Raw genomic sequence first — 16886 nt, 5'->3', positions numbered from 1 at the left:
ATTCACGGGGATCAAGAAAAATTTTGTTGTAGTGGAAAAAGTGGTAAATAAAAAGAAAAGATATACCCGACGCTAAGGGAGCAAGCCAAAACTTTCCTTTATCGAAAAATATGAACAAAATTGGCTATTTTCGACTGCTTGCACCTATGCACGAGCAATAAAAGAATGCGCTGCTTACACTTTGTGAGGAGCTGCATGGCGACAGCATCATCATGGGCACCATGGAAACTACGCAGAATGTTTAAGGAGTCCATGACCTGTATTACGGTCGCTGGTGTCGGGACCACCCGAACACTATGCGTGGCTTTGTCCTTATCCAACGAATCGGCGGTGGTGGTAGCTGCACAAGCGCTCCAAAGGATCTTGGCATCACTCAGCTCCTCGTACATGATCACGTCCACGTCAGCTTTAACCTAATCACTCAGGGCAACGCTCTTGAGTACAATGCCTGCATCCTCGAGAGCTTCCCAAGCTGCGGCAGTTTCCGCGTCTTGCCCCCATCCAACATCGTCGGCAGCTTGTATGTCGTCACTTGTGCTGGCCAAGTTCATCTCTTTGGGCCGACACCCAGCATGCGCACAACAGTCCTTAACCCCACGTCGAGTTGACATCCATGCGGTTACCAGCATTTGCACAGCCATGAAAAAGTTGACTTTGGTGTGGCGGCCATGCTTTGTTTTCAAGAGAATTCGCAGAAGAAGCTTTCATAGGTATGCGTGCTTTAGGCTGCCGATGACGCCTTGATCTAAAAGCTGAATCAGCAACGTGCAGTTTGGCGGGAAAAACTTCACCGCAACGTTCGTCATTTTGACATTGCTGTCCAGGCGATGTGCTGAGCAATTACAGTGCAGACCACTTATAACATAACCGCTTAAAGTGCAGAACCGCTTATAATGCGGTCTTTTTCTACTCCCGTTTACCCCTCCATAGAATCCCATGTATACATATACCGCTTATTGTGCAGTCCCCCGAGATGAAAGGCCTGTTATAATGCGGTTGCTGAAAATCGTTTGTGACAAGCGCGGTAGCAAGTGCACTTCTTAAAGGAGGCGCACCGAGTGCGCCGCTGGGGAGCGAATGCCGAGGTCGTTACGGAGGAGAAGGGAACGCGGAGTGAAGGAACGAAGAGTAAAGAGAAGAAAAAGAAAATGAAAAAAAGGGGGGGGGGGGGGGGACCGCGGGACACTGCGCAGGCTCGCCAAGTAAGGGAGGAGGACGGTTGCCTCAGTGACCGATAAGCCTTTGCACCAGCACCGACACGGCTACAGGGTACCACGTCGCTAGTGTGGCTTCGGCCGTGCACTGCTCAACGTGGCACGCGTGCGATCCCGCCCTTATCAATCACATGCGCTTAACAGTTTCCTGTCGGGAAGACATTGTCATTATCGCGCTTGCAACAAATATCGGGTTTGGTTCCTTGTTCATAAATTGAAAACTTTTTACAGTTTTATGACGTGAGCTTTCACTTGTCATGGTGGTGCTGTCATATGTAAGCTTGGCGAGTTGTCGTCGTTGCTGATCTCTCTGTCCTGAACGCGAACTACGTATCATGCACGCGGTTCTTGGTTCACTGCTAGTGCAATCTTTTTGACGCCCAATCCTCATGTTTTGGACAAGCTTTCTTTCCGCAACAACATACCAAATGGCAAGCTAGGCCTAATCGGCATTGATTGCACTTCGATCAGTAGGGGTTGCGTGAATCTAAGTTGCGGTTTGGTACCGAATCAGCAAAACTCTTTGCGACGGCTGCACTTGACGGGAAGGGATACATAACATTAAATGAAAACAAGGGCGGCACGTGTAGCGCTCAAATAGTGGTTTGCGATTCGATTGCGATGTCTTAAATTTATTGTGCGCCCGTCATTGCGTGCCCGCGAAATCGAACGATTGTCCTTGGACGTTAAACTATTTTAAAATTCAGAAATGTAAATGTTAGCAAGCACACATCACATGTTTCGAATGTCAGAGACGCGAAGCTGCATGCTCAACGCGTTTTGCGCAGGTGCGGCCCTTGAAAAAGATTGTTTTGGTTATAGTGCGGATATTCGAGACTCCCGCAACTTACGTTATAAGCGGTCTATACTGCATCTAGCAGCAAGGAAACACTGCAGTCTTGCCTCCTCATGTCCTTTTTGAACGCAACGATCCAGTCAGTGAAAATGTCTCTTATCATCCATGAGCAGATGTTGGCAACGTACTTCACTGGCAGGTTTTCGTGCCCTTGAAGCTCCGCGGTTTGGCGCTCTTGCCGATAACAAGAAAGGGCCACCCGTCGAACCTGCCCATATATGCACAGAAAAACATGGCCACTCGCTTTCTGCTCTGTTTGCCTCCGTGGCACTCCTTGCCTTTTAAGTCGAGTGTCCTTGCTAGCATTTCGAAAAGGAGCTTGTCTCGTTCGCATTGTACACGTCGGACGCGGCGTACTTCTCGACGATGTCAGCAGCGTTCGACGGGATCCATGGTTACACACCATCGCAGTTAACGTCATGCAGCTGAAGTTAGCTAGTCATGCCACCGGGGATTATGGCGATGTCCTTACCAGCCCAAGAAAGCGTGGCCTTGACACTGTCAGTCAGACGGTCACGGTAAAAGTCGAGGACTAGAAGTGACTGCTTGTGCAATGCGGCCCCTGGACAGCGTTCCCAAACCGTTTTCACCCAAGTCCTCCATCAAACCACGGGACATCCTTACTCGTGAACACGCGCGACAACTTTGTACATGCTTCAACAAGGATTCGTCCGGATGCTGGGGCGTAGCTCTAACTCCTTCTACAATCGCCACTCATAATTAGCCAGAAGAAATTCGCTGCGGGAGCTGCCATGGAACTTTTCTACCGTGCAGGCGCAATGTCTGGTTAGTCGGAACCATCGAGCCGCTTGCTCGGCGTCAGAAAGTTCAGTCAGAAAGCCCCGTCGCCAGCTGATTATGGGGCAACTGGTCGAGATACTCGTTGGTGCTCTCGCAGTCATGGTAACCAACTTAGATAGGCATGTCTACCTTGACTAATGGTCACACATTCTACACAGAGACCTGCGCTGTGTTCTACAGGGTGCTCGCCAGGCTTTGCATAACTGACAGCACATTCTGCAAGAGCATCGCGCTTGAGGGCGAACTGTTACCTGCAGACTCGCCTACAGTTGCAGCGTGTGTCGGAGCAACTTGCGGCGGCACCTCTCTGTTCACGTAGCGAGGTGACGGAGTTTCTGGCGTGGCACTCTTCATCATATACCTAATCTCTGCTAATGCAGTCTCTGCAACATCTTGGTCATCCCGCGTGAAACAATCAAAATCTACGCTATAGGGAAGTCCGAAAGTGCCTCCACGTTAGCCGAAGGATCGACGCTCTGCGACGTTATATCAGACAACGTGAACAATTCTTGGAATTCCTACACACCTGTTGTCCTACATTTGGAGGAGCTTTGGTAGTTGCTTGCGGCCACAAAACTAGCCGCTTTGCCAAATTCGTAACGTTGGGCGCCAGATGAAGGGAATTCGCCTTACCCAGGGCTGGTGCAGAAGCCTAGCTACTGTTCTAGCCACACACAGTTGCACCTGTGCACGATTAACATCTCTTTCTCGTAGCTCGAATCATTGCAGCTACGCGGGTTTGGGCTAATAAAGGAACAGGCTAGGTCAACAAAACAACTTTAATCGACAAAGTCCTTGGCTTGCAGAGAATGCCAGGGGTCGTCCTTTCCTGCTTGGTGGCCGGAGCCCGAGAGAGCGTCCCACTGTTGGCACACCCTTTTTCTCCACCATCTGTTTCCCTCTCCCTGACAAGGGTTGATCCTTTCGATGAGGGAGGGGGAACCTGTTCCGTGAGCCCGGAAAGAAGAATAGCATATGCCGTCAGCATTGCCCCATCCCTTCGCAAGAGGCTTTCATTGACTGTTTCTCGAAGGGACAGACATGTCTTCAATAAAATTACTTGTTGGCCTAGTTGGTTATTCGTCATATTGCAAAATATTTAGTGACTTTGACTCTCGCAAACACTCACACATCCACCTGAGTGTTGTGTGTGTTACTCGGCTGGATGTGAGAGTGTTTGTTTGAGTGTTTGCAAAAGTCAAGGTTGCGCTAAATATCTTACAATAAGACATGTCCCTGCAACTAGTCTGCTGTGCTGCCGTAAAAGGGAAAGGAACAATAGGTGCATGTGTTCCTCCACAGCGTGTATTTTTTCATTTACAACAGCTTTAATGCAATACAGAGATCTGTACAGTAGCCGGGGCAACCACGACTTTAACACTATAAGAACTAGCAGTAACCCAGATGACACCCCACCAGTAATGATAGAAGAAGTCAGAAAAGGTTTGGAGAGCATGCAAAGAGGCAAAGCTGCTGGTGAGAATCAGGTAACATCAGATCTGCTGAAAGATGGAGGACAGATTGTGTTAAAGAAACTTCATAAAGAAAGCAACAGAATACCAATCAAGAAGGGTGTAAGGCAGGGGGACACAATCTCTCCAATGCCATTTACCGCGTGCTTACAGGAGGTTTTCAGAAGCCTAGAATGGGAATAGTTAGGGATAAGAGTTAATGGAGAGTACCTTGGTAGCCTGCGCTTCGCCGATGACATTGCATTGCTGAGTAACTCAGGGGACGAATTGCAACTCATGATTATGGAGTTGGACAAGGAGAGCAGAAAGGTGGGTCTTAAAATGAAGCTGCAGAAAACGAAAGTAATTTACAGCAACCTCGGAAAAGAGCAGCGCTTCGAGATAGGTAATAGTACACTTCAAGTTGTAAAAGACTATGTCTACTTAGGGCAAGTAATAACCACGGAGCTGAACCATGAGACTGAATTGACTAGAAGAATAAGAATGGGGTGGAGCACATTTGGCAAGCACTCTCAAATTATGACAGGTAGATTGCCACTATCTCTCAAGAGGAAGGTATTTAACAGCTGTATTTTGCCGGTACTTAGCTATGGAGTAGAAACCTGGAGACTTACAAAGAGGGTTCAGTTTAAATTGAGGACGACGCAGCGAGAAATGGAAAGAAAAATGGTAGGTGTAACCTTAAGAGACAAGAAGAGAGCAGAGTGGATTAGGGAACAAACGGGGGTTAAGGATATCATAGCTGAAATCAAGAAGAAGAAATGGACATGGGCCGAGCATGTAGCGCGGCCCATGTCCAGGATAACCGCTGGTCGTTAAAGGTAACTAACTGGATTCCCAGAGAAGGCAAGCGGGCTAGGTAGGGGGAGACAGAAGGTTAGGTGGGCAGATGAGATTAAGAAGTTTGCGGGTATAAATTGGTAGCAGCAAGCACAGGACCTGGTTGACTGGCGGAACATGGGAGAGGCCTTTGTCCTGCAGTGGACGCAGTCAGGCTGCTGATGATGATGATGCAATACAGGGTGCCTACTAATTTGATTTTTCTATATTCCTTGACTTTTCCGGGTTTTCTATGATGACTAAACGCAAGTTCCATGACCACCACGTCTGCTTGGAAAACTCTGTGCACTGGAGACAGACCCTCGAGTGGTAAAAAAATCAGGTGCTCACAAATTAAACATGCGTGATGAACCGCAATCGCCTTCTTCTCTTATTTTCGTGTGGCTACCATCACATCTGAACTGTGTGATGTTAGCCGACTGCTGAGTGCTGCGTAGGCACTCGCCGTGGCAAAATTCACATCTGACCCAACATCAAATTTGTGTTGGCTACAGGCCAATAGCATGCTATGCACTATTTGAAGTCAAACAGCATGTGCCAGCACCTCTAAAAAGAATGAGGATATGCTTCTGTAAGCGAACCACTTGATGCTCTGTTTATAAGCTCTATTTGCCATAGACAACTGCAAGATGTGCACTGCAGTTAACAAAATGTATCTTCTCACCAAGCCTCAACGATGCTTCGGCATCGATTAGCTGAATAGGAAGATTTCAGGATAATCCAATGAATACATTGCCAATTTTACTGCCTTCCGTTACACCGAAGTATGTTTTGGTGTTTTAGTGATAAGACTGACCAGGCCCGTCGAAAGGCATGAGCACGGTGGGGACGGGGCTGTGCGAAGGCAGCGGCAGAATGTAGAAGTCCTTGAGCATGCGCGACAAGCCGCCCACGACACCACAACGCTTGCGTGAGTTCAGGTACGTGTAGAGCTCTCGGTAGGGCCGCTTCTCCTCGTCGTTGGCGGGCTGGAAGCGCACCACCAACAGCTCCTGCACCAGACCACATCATTACATGTGTAGAAGCCACATAACACTTGTGCTGCATTAATTTCTTTATTTACCCAACTGAAAACAAACGTCTCAAGTACCACTGCATTCGCGTAGTCATTTCCATTGACTATGGTAGTTTGACAAGAGAAGAGAGAGCTATTTATAACTGTCCTTAAAATGAAGTCGTAGGAAATTCCCTGCTGAGTGCAGTGCTATTATTGGCTTTCACATTTACAGGAGCCCCGGCTAGGCTGAAATTGTTGCAGGCTCCGTTTTAAAAAATGGTCGAATCTGGAGGTATATCTTGAAACAATTTATACTATAGTCAAGCGCTTTTACCATTGTTATCACAGTCATAGCAAGAAGAGTGACCAACCTTGTTGCCAGACTGCTTGATCTTGCTCAGGTAGTCCCACACCTGGTCGGGTATGATGCGGCCACAGACATTGATTGTATCCGGGATATCCTGCTTGTCGGCCCCCCAGCCATCAGAAGACACAGTCAGACAGCAAGTCAAGCACCTCATGCAGTGCCACAACCACTAAGCGAGTGCTAATGATGTGCAGCCCCAGTGGCACCTCTCACGTTTTCTTGTGATTTCGCCACATAAAGTGAAATCTCGGTATAACGAACTTCAGGCGACTGTGGAAATTCGTTTGTTATTTTGAAAGGTCATTATAGTCAAAGCTCAAAAATTAACCATAAATACTTATTTTTCACCAACCAAAACGACTTACCTATACAACAATGGGTCCTTGAGCTCGTTCTTTTTTCGAAAACAAACAAACAAATGCACAAGTAAACACTAAAAAATGCTTGAATACTTTAAAGAAGTCTGTGATTTTTTTCTTTCTTTTTTGCGTGAGCAGCACAAATTTTGCAGTGCAGAGCCCTCCAGCTCATCCACATTCCTGTGGTGCGATTCGATTATTTGGTTACAAGAGCCTGCTTTTTGCCTTCCAGTTGCTGAAGAATACCCATTGTCTCGCTTAGCAAAAACTGCTTCCGCTTCTTCGTCGCAAGCAGAGATGAACTAATTTGTAGTATCACTGCAGCGTGAACGCTGACTTGCTTTGCGGATGCAATAAGTAATCACCGAAAAGAGATAAACGCGACTGAAAAAAAAAAGACAGGGTTTCCAAAGAAAAACCCAAAGCGTCACGGCTGTCATCGCCTCTTTTGAAGAAAAAAAAAGTGCTAAAAAACAAAATGCCTTGCGTTTCGTTTTCTGCTGTCTCGTTGTCTCAGGTTTTGCGCGCCCATGCTTCCTGCTCCACAACTCCCACTCTGCCTTGCTGACCTTGCCTTCCCGTGTTGCCCTAACTTCAGTGCCCGCTTGTGAACCTGCAGCACCCGTGTGCCAAAAAAAAAAAAAAAAAAAAAAAAAAAAAAAAAAAAAAAAACCCTCTTTTGTCCCCCCCCCCACTTTTTACATTGTCGCGCGTCTTCCGAGAAGCAAGGCGTCCGTTCGCTTTGTGGTCTGCTTGTGTACCGCTCCCGTGGTCGCGACGGATTTCAGAACATAAGTTCGTAGTAATGAAGTGTTATTAATATTATGCGGTACTAAAATTAACGCTCGTTATTCTGAAAAGTTCGGTATTCTGAAGTACATAGTAGTGAAATAATTTAACAATGAAACTATTAGCAGTCGGTGTGGGATTTTTTAAAAGTTCGTTTTCTGAAAAGTTCGTTAATGTGGGGTTCGTTCTACCGAGATTTCACTGTACTCACCTGGAATTTGCATCTTTCAAAGTTTACAAACCAATGTGCTCTATTTTTGAGAGTTCTAGAGGAATCAACAACTGCTAGAACCAATCACAGTCACTCACTGGTAATTTAGACTCCACAGTTGCGGTCTCCTTTTACCAATCACTGAATGCCAGAACAATTAAATGTCAAAATAAATGCTTTGCCAAGAATACTCTCTATATTAAGAAGAAAAAAACAAAAGACATATAGCATTTCTTCAGACGGTCATTTTTTCGGGATTTTGCTAAACCGGTACCACCTGAACAGCCCATGAATTCCACATTGGCCTCCAGGTTTTCACTTCGCCACCATTTTCTGTTAGAGACAACTGACTTATTTGTAAAAAATGTCACAATAAAACAAAAAAAAGCAATTATAAACTTTACTTCTAAAGGGGAACTGACACAAAATTTCGCAGCCAAGATAGGCTGCGGGATTGATTCCCATGAACATGCTGTGAAGAAGAAAACGCATCGTTGGCAAGCAACATCGCCTCCGCTTGGGTACTGGGTCCTGTGCTCACTCGGCTCGTGCTGATCATCGCCGGCATCTGCTTGACCGTTGCTCTTTCCCGATCGTGTTTCACTGTAGGACCACCGTCGCAACAGTCGCCAATAAACCCTTTTTCAATTGGTGGAGGGTGCCGACATTCCCCGTCGCCTGAACCTGGGTGCTGCCATTCGCCGTCGCCTAAACCTGGAGCTGCGCAACCGAACGCTAGCTCCCATCATGGCTACCAACAACGCGCAACCTGGCTCTTCCACTCCATCCCCCAGCAACCCCTGTGTTCTTCGTTTGCGAGAGCCCAAGGTTTTTAGCGAAGCTGATGAGACCGACGTGGAAGACTGGTTCGCTAACTACGAACTCGTGAGCGCAAACAACAAGTGGGATGACGCGGACAAATTGACTAACGTCATCTTTTGGTCGAAATGTGGTATAACAACCACAAAAACGACATTACGACGTGGTCCATCTTTAAAACGTTGTTTGCTGACGATTTCGGCCGATCCGCTGTCCGCAAGTCCAGAGCCGAACAATGCTTGAGGACTCGCGCACAAAAGCCAACGGAATCTTTCACCAGCTACATCGAAGACATTATTGGTCTTTGCAACCGTGTGAACACCACCATGCCCGAGTCCGAGAAGATTCAACACATCCTCAAAGGGATAAATGACGGTGCATATCAGCTGCTCCTGGCCCGTAATCCTGCCACCGTCGCGGATCTTGTCACTTTGTGTCAAAGTTTCGACGAGTTGAGCAAGCAGCGCGCCCTGACTCGGCCATTTTCCTCACACGCCGACTCGCTCTCCAGTCTCACTTCCGTTCCCGACCACTCACCAACCCTGCAGAAGTAGCTCGGCAACTGTCGTTGATTCCCTTCACGCAGCAGCCGCCGTCCCCTCATCTGCCCTCACCACTCCGTGACGTTATTGCCGAAGAGGTAGCTCAGGCTGTTCCCGTCGCTGCCCACCAGCAGCCTGTGGCCATGCCTGTTGCCTATGCGCCGGCTATGCAACCCGTGGCCGCGCCTCTTACGTATGCCCAGGTGGTACGCAGCAGACCTCGCCAGCAGTATTTGCCACCCATGTCTTCAGTTGCTCCCCACTCCGCCCCTTTTTCGACACCTTAGGCCGCACCACGAGTCAGCAATTCCTGGCGCACTCCTGACAATCGACCGATCTGCTACGCCTGCGGTACTCCAGAACACGTGGCACGATATTGTCGCCGTCGCCTCCAACCACTCCACGACGCTACTCGGCCGTTACCGTATGACCCACAGCCCATGCACATACCTGCTCCCTATCCCTCACCGCATTATGGATACACTAACCTTCCTGAGCCTCGGTCACCCCAGCCTTCACCTCAGACTCACTCTCCCCGCTCCCCATCTCATCGCAGGCGATCACTGTCCCCAATGCGTCCTACACCCGCTTCCTCCAACCGGGAAAACTGAATGCCGCAGTTCCAGAGGCAAGAACTGCGCCGTCGTCGAAATGCTCAAGTCCTCGCACTTCACCAGCTGACATCGTCGCCATATCTGTCGATAGTGTTTCTACCTTTGCCCTCATCGACACAGGTGCTGCCGTTTCTGTTATAGCCGCCCAGATCTGCCGCTCCCTACGCAAAGTGACCACGCCGCTCTCTGGACTATTGCTTCGTACAGCTAACGCACAACCAGTTCGACCTCTCGGCACCTGTACGGCCCGCATATTCATCCAAGGCTCTATGTACGTTATCGAGTTCATCGTCCTTTCGGTGTGCTCGCATGATGTTATACTCGGGTGGGACTTTCTGTCAAATCATCATGCCATCATCGACTGCGCACGCGCTGAAGTTCAATTTTCGCACCTGTGTGACGAACCTTTGCACGAAACCCTTGAGTGGTCGCCAAAACTTGTCGTGCGTGAGGACACTGAAATTCCGCCAGCCTCTCTTGCCGTTGTCCCAGTTTGCTGCGATGACTATAACGATGCTATGGTAATGTTTACAACTTCCAACATTTTCATGAGCCGCAGAGCCGTTTCTTTGCCTTTCGCTACACTTGACGTCACTGCTGGCCAAAGCAATATTTTCGTACACAACTCCCTTTCTGCACCGCTAACGCTACTTGCCGGCGAATGTCTCGGTCGAGTGGATTACCTTGATTTTTCTTTATTCCTTAACATGCCAGACGAATCGTGCAGTAGCGCCTCTACCGAACTTCATGCCCTTTCCCCACTGAAATGCTCGTCGAGTGACACCTTCTCGAGTTCCATCGCCGACACCTTAACTGCTCAAGAACGCGCCGAGCTTCTTAATCTCCTCCAGCACTTCGCGAATTCATTTGAAGTTTCTCAGCCGCAATTGGGTCGTACTTCGGCAGTGCACCACTACGTTGACACCGGTTCGCACCAGCCATTGCGTCAAAGACCGTACCGTGTCTCTGCTGCAGAATGTCACATCATCAACGACCAGGTCGAAGAGATGTTACGTCGTCGCGTTATTCAACCATCGCACAGTCCTTGGGCATCTCCTGTCATTCTAGTTTGTAAGAAGGGTGGATCAATTCGATTTTGCGTCGACTACCGGCGATTATACAAGGTGACGTGGAAAGACGTCTATCCATTACTGCACATTGACGACGCCCTTGACAGCTTCCACGGAGCCGAATTCTTCTCCTCCTTAGACTTACGATCTGGATACTGGCAGGTCCCTATGGCAGAAGCTGATCGCCAGAAAACTGTGATCATTACACCAGATGGACTGTATGAATTTAACGTAATGCCATTTGGGCTTTGTAATGCCCCTGCCACGTTTGAACGACTCATGGACAACACACTGCATGGACTGAAGTGGTCTGTGTGTCTATGCTACCTCGACGACATTGTCGTTTTCTCTCCTGATTTTCCTACACATCTGCTTCGGCTCCAACTGGTTCTGACGTGTTTAACCAACGCTGGGCTCCAACTGAACCTCAAAAAGTGCCGCTTCGCTGCGCAAGAGCTGTCCATCTTAGGGCACATCGTGTCCAAGCATGGTGTTCTACTCGACCCTGCAAAACTGCGAGCAGTCGCCGAGTTCCCGAAACCTACTACACTGAAAGAATTACGCAGTTTCATCGGACTATGCTCGTACTTCCGACGCTTCGTTCGAAACTTTGCGTCGATCATGTCACCACTGACCAACCTCCTACGCGATGACGCAGACCTTTCATCCTGGTCTCCTGACTGCGACGTCGCATTCGCCACGCTCCGTAGTCTCCTAACATCTCCTCCCATTCTACGGCATTTCGACCCAACAGCTGCAACGGAAGTTCACACAGACGCTAGCGGGGTTGATCTTGGCGCTGTCCTCGGCCAGCGCAAGCCGGGCTACTCCGAATACGTCGTCGCTTATGCGAGTCGCACGCTCACTAAAGCTGAGGCCAATTACAGCGTCACTGAAAAAGAGTGCTTAGCGCTAGTGTGGGCGCTTCGCAAGTTCCGCCCTTATTTGTACGGTCGCCCATTCGACCTAGTAACGGACCACCATGCATTTTGTTGGCTCGCCACATTGAAAGATCCTTCTGGCCGCCTAGCTCGGTGGGCACTGCAAATCCAGGAGTACGACATTCGCGTGATCTATCGCAGCGGACGCAAGCATTCTGACGCCGACGCCCTGTCCCGTTCGCCTTTACCTCCCAACTCGGCCTGCGGAACCACTGGTACCAACTCCGTCGCATCTCTCGACCTCGACTCGTTTGCCAGTGAGCAACACAAGGACCCATGGATCGCTTCCCTTTTTGACTGTCTCTCTGGATCGTCAACCACTGCGGTATCACGATCTCTGCGACGTCAAGGTGCTCATTTCGCCATTCGTGATCGGCTGATACACCGACGCAACTACGCCCCTGAAGGTCGTAAGTGGCTCTTGGTTGTCCCCCGCAGCTTGCGATCACAAATATGCACCACCTTTCACGACGATCCCCAATGTGGCCATGCTGGAGTTTTCAAAACTTACGAACGCATTCGCCGTCGCTTCTACTGGCGCGGAATGTACAATTTTGTTCGAAAATTCGTTATGGGCTGCCCTGACTGTCAACGCCGCAAATCACCGCCTTTTCACTCGTCCGGTGCACTTCAACCGCTTCCGTGCCCTGCCAAACCTTTCGATCGAATCGGAATTGATCTCTATGGCCCTCTACCGACAACATCAGATGAAAATCGGTGGATCATAGTCGCTGTGGATTATTTAACACGCTACGCTGAGACCGCCGCCCTTCCAAGTACCACCGAGCGGGACGTAGCGTCCTTCGTCCTCCATCGATTCATACTACGACATGGTGCTCTTCGAGAACTACTAAGTGACCGAGGACGAGCCTTCCTATCAGAAGTCGTCACGGCTCTGCTTTCTGAATGCCATGCTGTTCATCACAAGACCACGGCATACCATCCGCAGACTAACGGGCTCACGGAGAGATTTAACGGCACACTCGGCGATATGCTCGCGATGTATGTGACATCTGATCATACTAAATGGGACCGCATTCTTCCATTCATCACGTTCTTATACAACACCGCGGCACAGTCCACCACTGGATTTTCACCTTTCTTTCTCCTTTATGGACGCGAACCATCCCACACCATCGACACTCTCCTTCCATACCGTCCTGACGCATCCGAATGCCCATCTGTGTTCGAAGCTGCCCGACAAGCGGAAGAGTGCCGCGAACTCGCACGCACCTTTACGTCACAAGAACACCAGCGCCAGAAAGAAAACAACGCCGGCTCTTCAAGAAGCCACAGCTATTCCCCGGGATCATTTCTATAGTTGGCTGTTCCTTACCGAACCCCCGGCCTTTCCTCAAAACTAGTCCCGAAGTACGAGGGTCCTTACCGCGTTTTGGAGCAAACCTTACCGGTGAATTTTCTCATTGAGCCACTTTCCCCATCTGACGACATGCGCCGGCGCGGACGTGACATCGTCCACGTCGCCCGCCTTAAGCCATATTAGAGCCCTCTGCCTCCAGACTCTTAGGTCGCCAGGATGGCTCTTTTTCGGCGGGGGAAAATTGTGAAGAAGAAAACGCATCGTTGGCAAGCAACATCGCCTTCGCTTGGGTACTGGGTCCTGGGCTCGCTCGGCTCGTGCCGATCATCGCCGGCATCTGCTTGACTGTTGCTCTTTCCCGATCGTGTTTCACCGTAGGACCACCGTCGCAACAGTCGCCAATAAACCCTTTTTCAATGCGTACAGTTAAGCCTGGATATGAAGAAATGAATAAAATCCCAGAAAAATTTGTTATAAAAAGGATTTCGTTACATGCAGGTTCAGTAGAAAATTCAGAAAATAAATGCACAAATTTAAACAAAAGGAAGACTGAGAGCAGAGCAGACCCAAAACACTAATTTAGCGGTAAAAAACTGTTACTGATAGAAATTATATGGACACTCTCGGCAAGTTTTTGCCATTGCCACTATGTTTCATAAAAAGTCTAAACCTGTGCATCCTAACTTTCACAAGCGGTTAAAAGCGCACGAGCACTGTTAAAGTAGAGTTCGAATGAGTTGGCGCATCTATATCGCCTGGAAGACGCATAAGATAACATAGCTCGCGTGTTAGAACTGCCGTAGAATGCTGTCTTGAACGAGCATTAGTAGCAACAATCAACTAGGATTTCGCACGTGCTATCTCGGCAACTATCACTGTGCTTTAAACGTGAAGAGACTATGAAAAGAGCACTTTTCCCTCAAGCAGCTGTATTTGCTCACGCTAGCGTATTGAAGCAGTTTCGTGATATCGAATCCAAAAGAGTTGGCTGCCAGCCTTACTTCGTGTAACCTTGAAATTTTTTTATATCCCCTTCATTGCATCGAATTCAACATGCCGTCGTGTTGTTGCCAGAACTAATAGGCAATTGCAAAAACTACGAGCCAGTAAACTCGCGCCGCGGTGCAAGACGAAAGCACGTGAAGAGACCGCCGAAGATCTGTAGTCACAGTGGTTTCTGAGAGTTTCCATGAGCGCCTGATCTGACATCCCCTAGGTGGTGACGACATAATTGTCCGCATAACAAAAGCAAAAAAGCAAAGCTGGACATCGTCGGGGGCCACACCATGCGTGCGCAGTAAAACCATGCACACGTGACTCGCGCTACAGAAGAGTTGACGTAGAGGCAACTGTACAGCAGCAGATCCGGGAACTATCGTGCAACAGTGTGTGTGCCGCAAGCGCGCACAAAGCAGATGACCAGCGCAAGCAAGCGCGTCCCAGCAGCCATTCATAGAGCCCGCTTAGCACCACGTCACAGGAGGGACCAATCGGTGCCCGTCTAAGGCATCGCGGATGTTTTCTCATTTTTTCTGTTTGTGCGTTTATATTTAATTGTAGATGCATAGTTTCCCCGGGAGAAGTACGGCAGTGAAATAAGCTTTCTAGTGGCACTAAACTTGCCGCAAGTGGCAGCGCAGGCTCGGGGGTATTGCGCTCAAAAATGGACCATTCTTGCACAAATTTCAGCCAGCTTTTTGCGATCTGCGGTCAGAAAAAGTTCTAAAGATTGCTTTGAGATTGTTTTCGGCGAAAATATTTTTCAGTATAACAAAAATGATCATGTAGAATCTAAATCTGCACTCATACAAAATTCATTTTTTTTTTCTCGAGAATTTCGCGATTTGATCCCGGAATCTCCTTAACCAATCGAAGGTTTTCACTATACATGTATGGCATCATCTAACAGAAACCAAAGAGTATTTGCTGTACACGTATGGCGTTCCTTGTATGTTTAAAATGCCTGCCTTTTTCAATAATTTCTCTTGCGTGGTGTGTGCTGCCACACTTACAGAATACAGAGAATTTTGCTCATGCGCAAATGTCTGTAGGTTTTTTTTTTTTCTTCCCAAAGTGGTTTGTGCATTAGTGGCGTAGCTGGTTTAGGACGACCGCTTTTTTCCTCCATGTCTTTTGCTTGGTATGTGCAGCCATGCTTCGGAAATATGTGGAACATTTTCTATGTGTGAATGCCTCTCAGTTTTTTTTTTTTTTTTTGCAAAGCAGCACTGGCTATCACTTGCGCGTTCGAGTGCACCCACGGTGCAGATGATTTAAAACACGTCTTTTTTGATCATTTGTTTTGATTGGCCAGAGCCTTCTCTATTTCTTCAATGCCAGCCAGGTGCTTTGTTAAGGTATTCAACTGGGTTGGTTGGCCCTGATGACCACTAGATGGTACCAGGTTGTGCGCCATGAAATAAATACCTATGCTGTCCTGTCTCTTTCTCTTGTCTGGTGTCCTTGTGTGTGTTTGCTAGTAAAATGAAAACTTCTAGCCAGATGAGCCCGATCCAGCTGTTCAACACCATTTCCTCTAGCCTTTTCCTGCTTCTGCTCATCGCCTACCATTGGCATGTGCTTTGGGTGGGAGAGTACCCTTCTTTAGGTGGAGTTTCATGAAGGAAATCGTATTGTCATGGGGTTGTGACGTGAACAAAGGAAGCTGACTTCAGGTCGAAGATGAAGCTGTTTATTTGGGCCAGACTTGTGGTCCCGCAAAAGGAAAGTCAGGTTACAGCAAGACACTCGCACTGATCGCAGCAAACAGAGTGTTGGCCGTTGATCAGCTGACAAGCTGATCGACGAAGCGTGTCAGAATTTAAACACATGCAATCGAATATCCTAGCGTTATCGCTAGCAGCGACGTAGGTTCCAGAATGATCCAAGATATTCACCAAGTGGGCATATTCCTAACAAAATGATCTACAATAATCGTGAACCTTCTAGAACAGGGAGGCGCAGTTTCCGCTGAGCCTTTCAGACAGGCTTTGTGGGCGAAAACCGAATGAAACATAAGTGTAAATAAGAAACGGGTGTGGCAGTATGAAGCAATTTTTTGTTCAGTAGTGTATAGATCCGTGGGGCAGTGTCTTGCATCCCTCGTGTTCACTATGTTAGAAGTGACGGTGTTTTGAGGTAGCACTTCTTCGTTCGTGGGGCTATGTGGGCAACCAGTAGAGAAAAGTCCCTGCGACTGCTGCAAGCACTGATTTCATGAGCGCTGTATTGCTTCAAGCCACAAACAAGGAGCACAAAGGAAAAACTCTGACAGATTCACGGTATCAAAGAGTCTACAAATTTGAGTATTAGTAATCTTTCTAAGCTCATCTTTGGCTACAAGACCCATGTCAAAGGCAGCTATACCGACGATGTTGTTAGGTTCTCCAGGTTTCATCACTTTAGAGCATGTGTCTGCAGCCATCTAGCCTTTCTTTTATCTCGTCCCATGAGTTACTGCAACAGGCCGCCCAGTGCTGTTGCAAGAAATGGCAGCATCGGCTTCTCTGTCTCAAACTTCAACAAAAATGGCTTCAATTCCTTTAAACTGTGAGCCTAGAAGCCAGCTTTACTGGCAGCCTCTGGTCTGCCACAACCATCTCGACATGAACATAGCTACCGGATTTACATGATTGTAGGTCGAACCATTTTGTCTCAATTTGAAATCCAAAGT

The 16886-nt window shown here is 48.3% G+C and overlaps 1 protein-coding gene across 4 annotated transcripts in view; it reads right to left on the bottom strand.

Moving 5' to 3' along the window:
- pps (protein partner of snf) overlaps window positions 1-16886 on the bottom strand; it is a 385339-nt gene that overhangs the window by 44096 nt on the left and 324357 nt on the right. For 3 of the 4 annotated variants that reach the window (XM_075886389.1, XM_075886391.1, XM_075886392.1), the window contains 2 exons: window positions 6552-6644; window positions 5980-6175 (listed from right to left, as the gene is read on the bottom strand). In XM_075886389.1, coding sequence (XP_075742504.1) covers window positions 5980-6175; window positions 6552-6644 — 289 coding nt within the window. The remainder of the gene's footprint in view (window positions 1-5979; window positions 6176-6551; window positions 6645-16886) is intronic. The other variant, XM_075886390.1, reaches the window with a different exon arrangement.

The sequence above is a fragment of the Rhipicephalus microplus genome, chromosome 2, assembly GCF_043290135.1.
Source record: "Rhipicephalus microplus isolate Deutch F79 chromosome 2, USDA_Rmic, whole genome shotgun sequence".
In the NCBI taxonomy this organism is placed as follows: Eukaryota; Metazoa; Arthropoda; class Arachnida; order Ixodida; family Ixodidae; genus Rhipicephalus; species Rhipicephalus microplus.
This window is presented reverse-complemented; position numbering and strand designations above follow the sequence as displayed.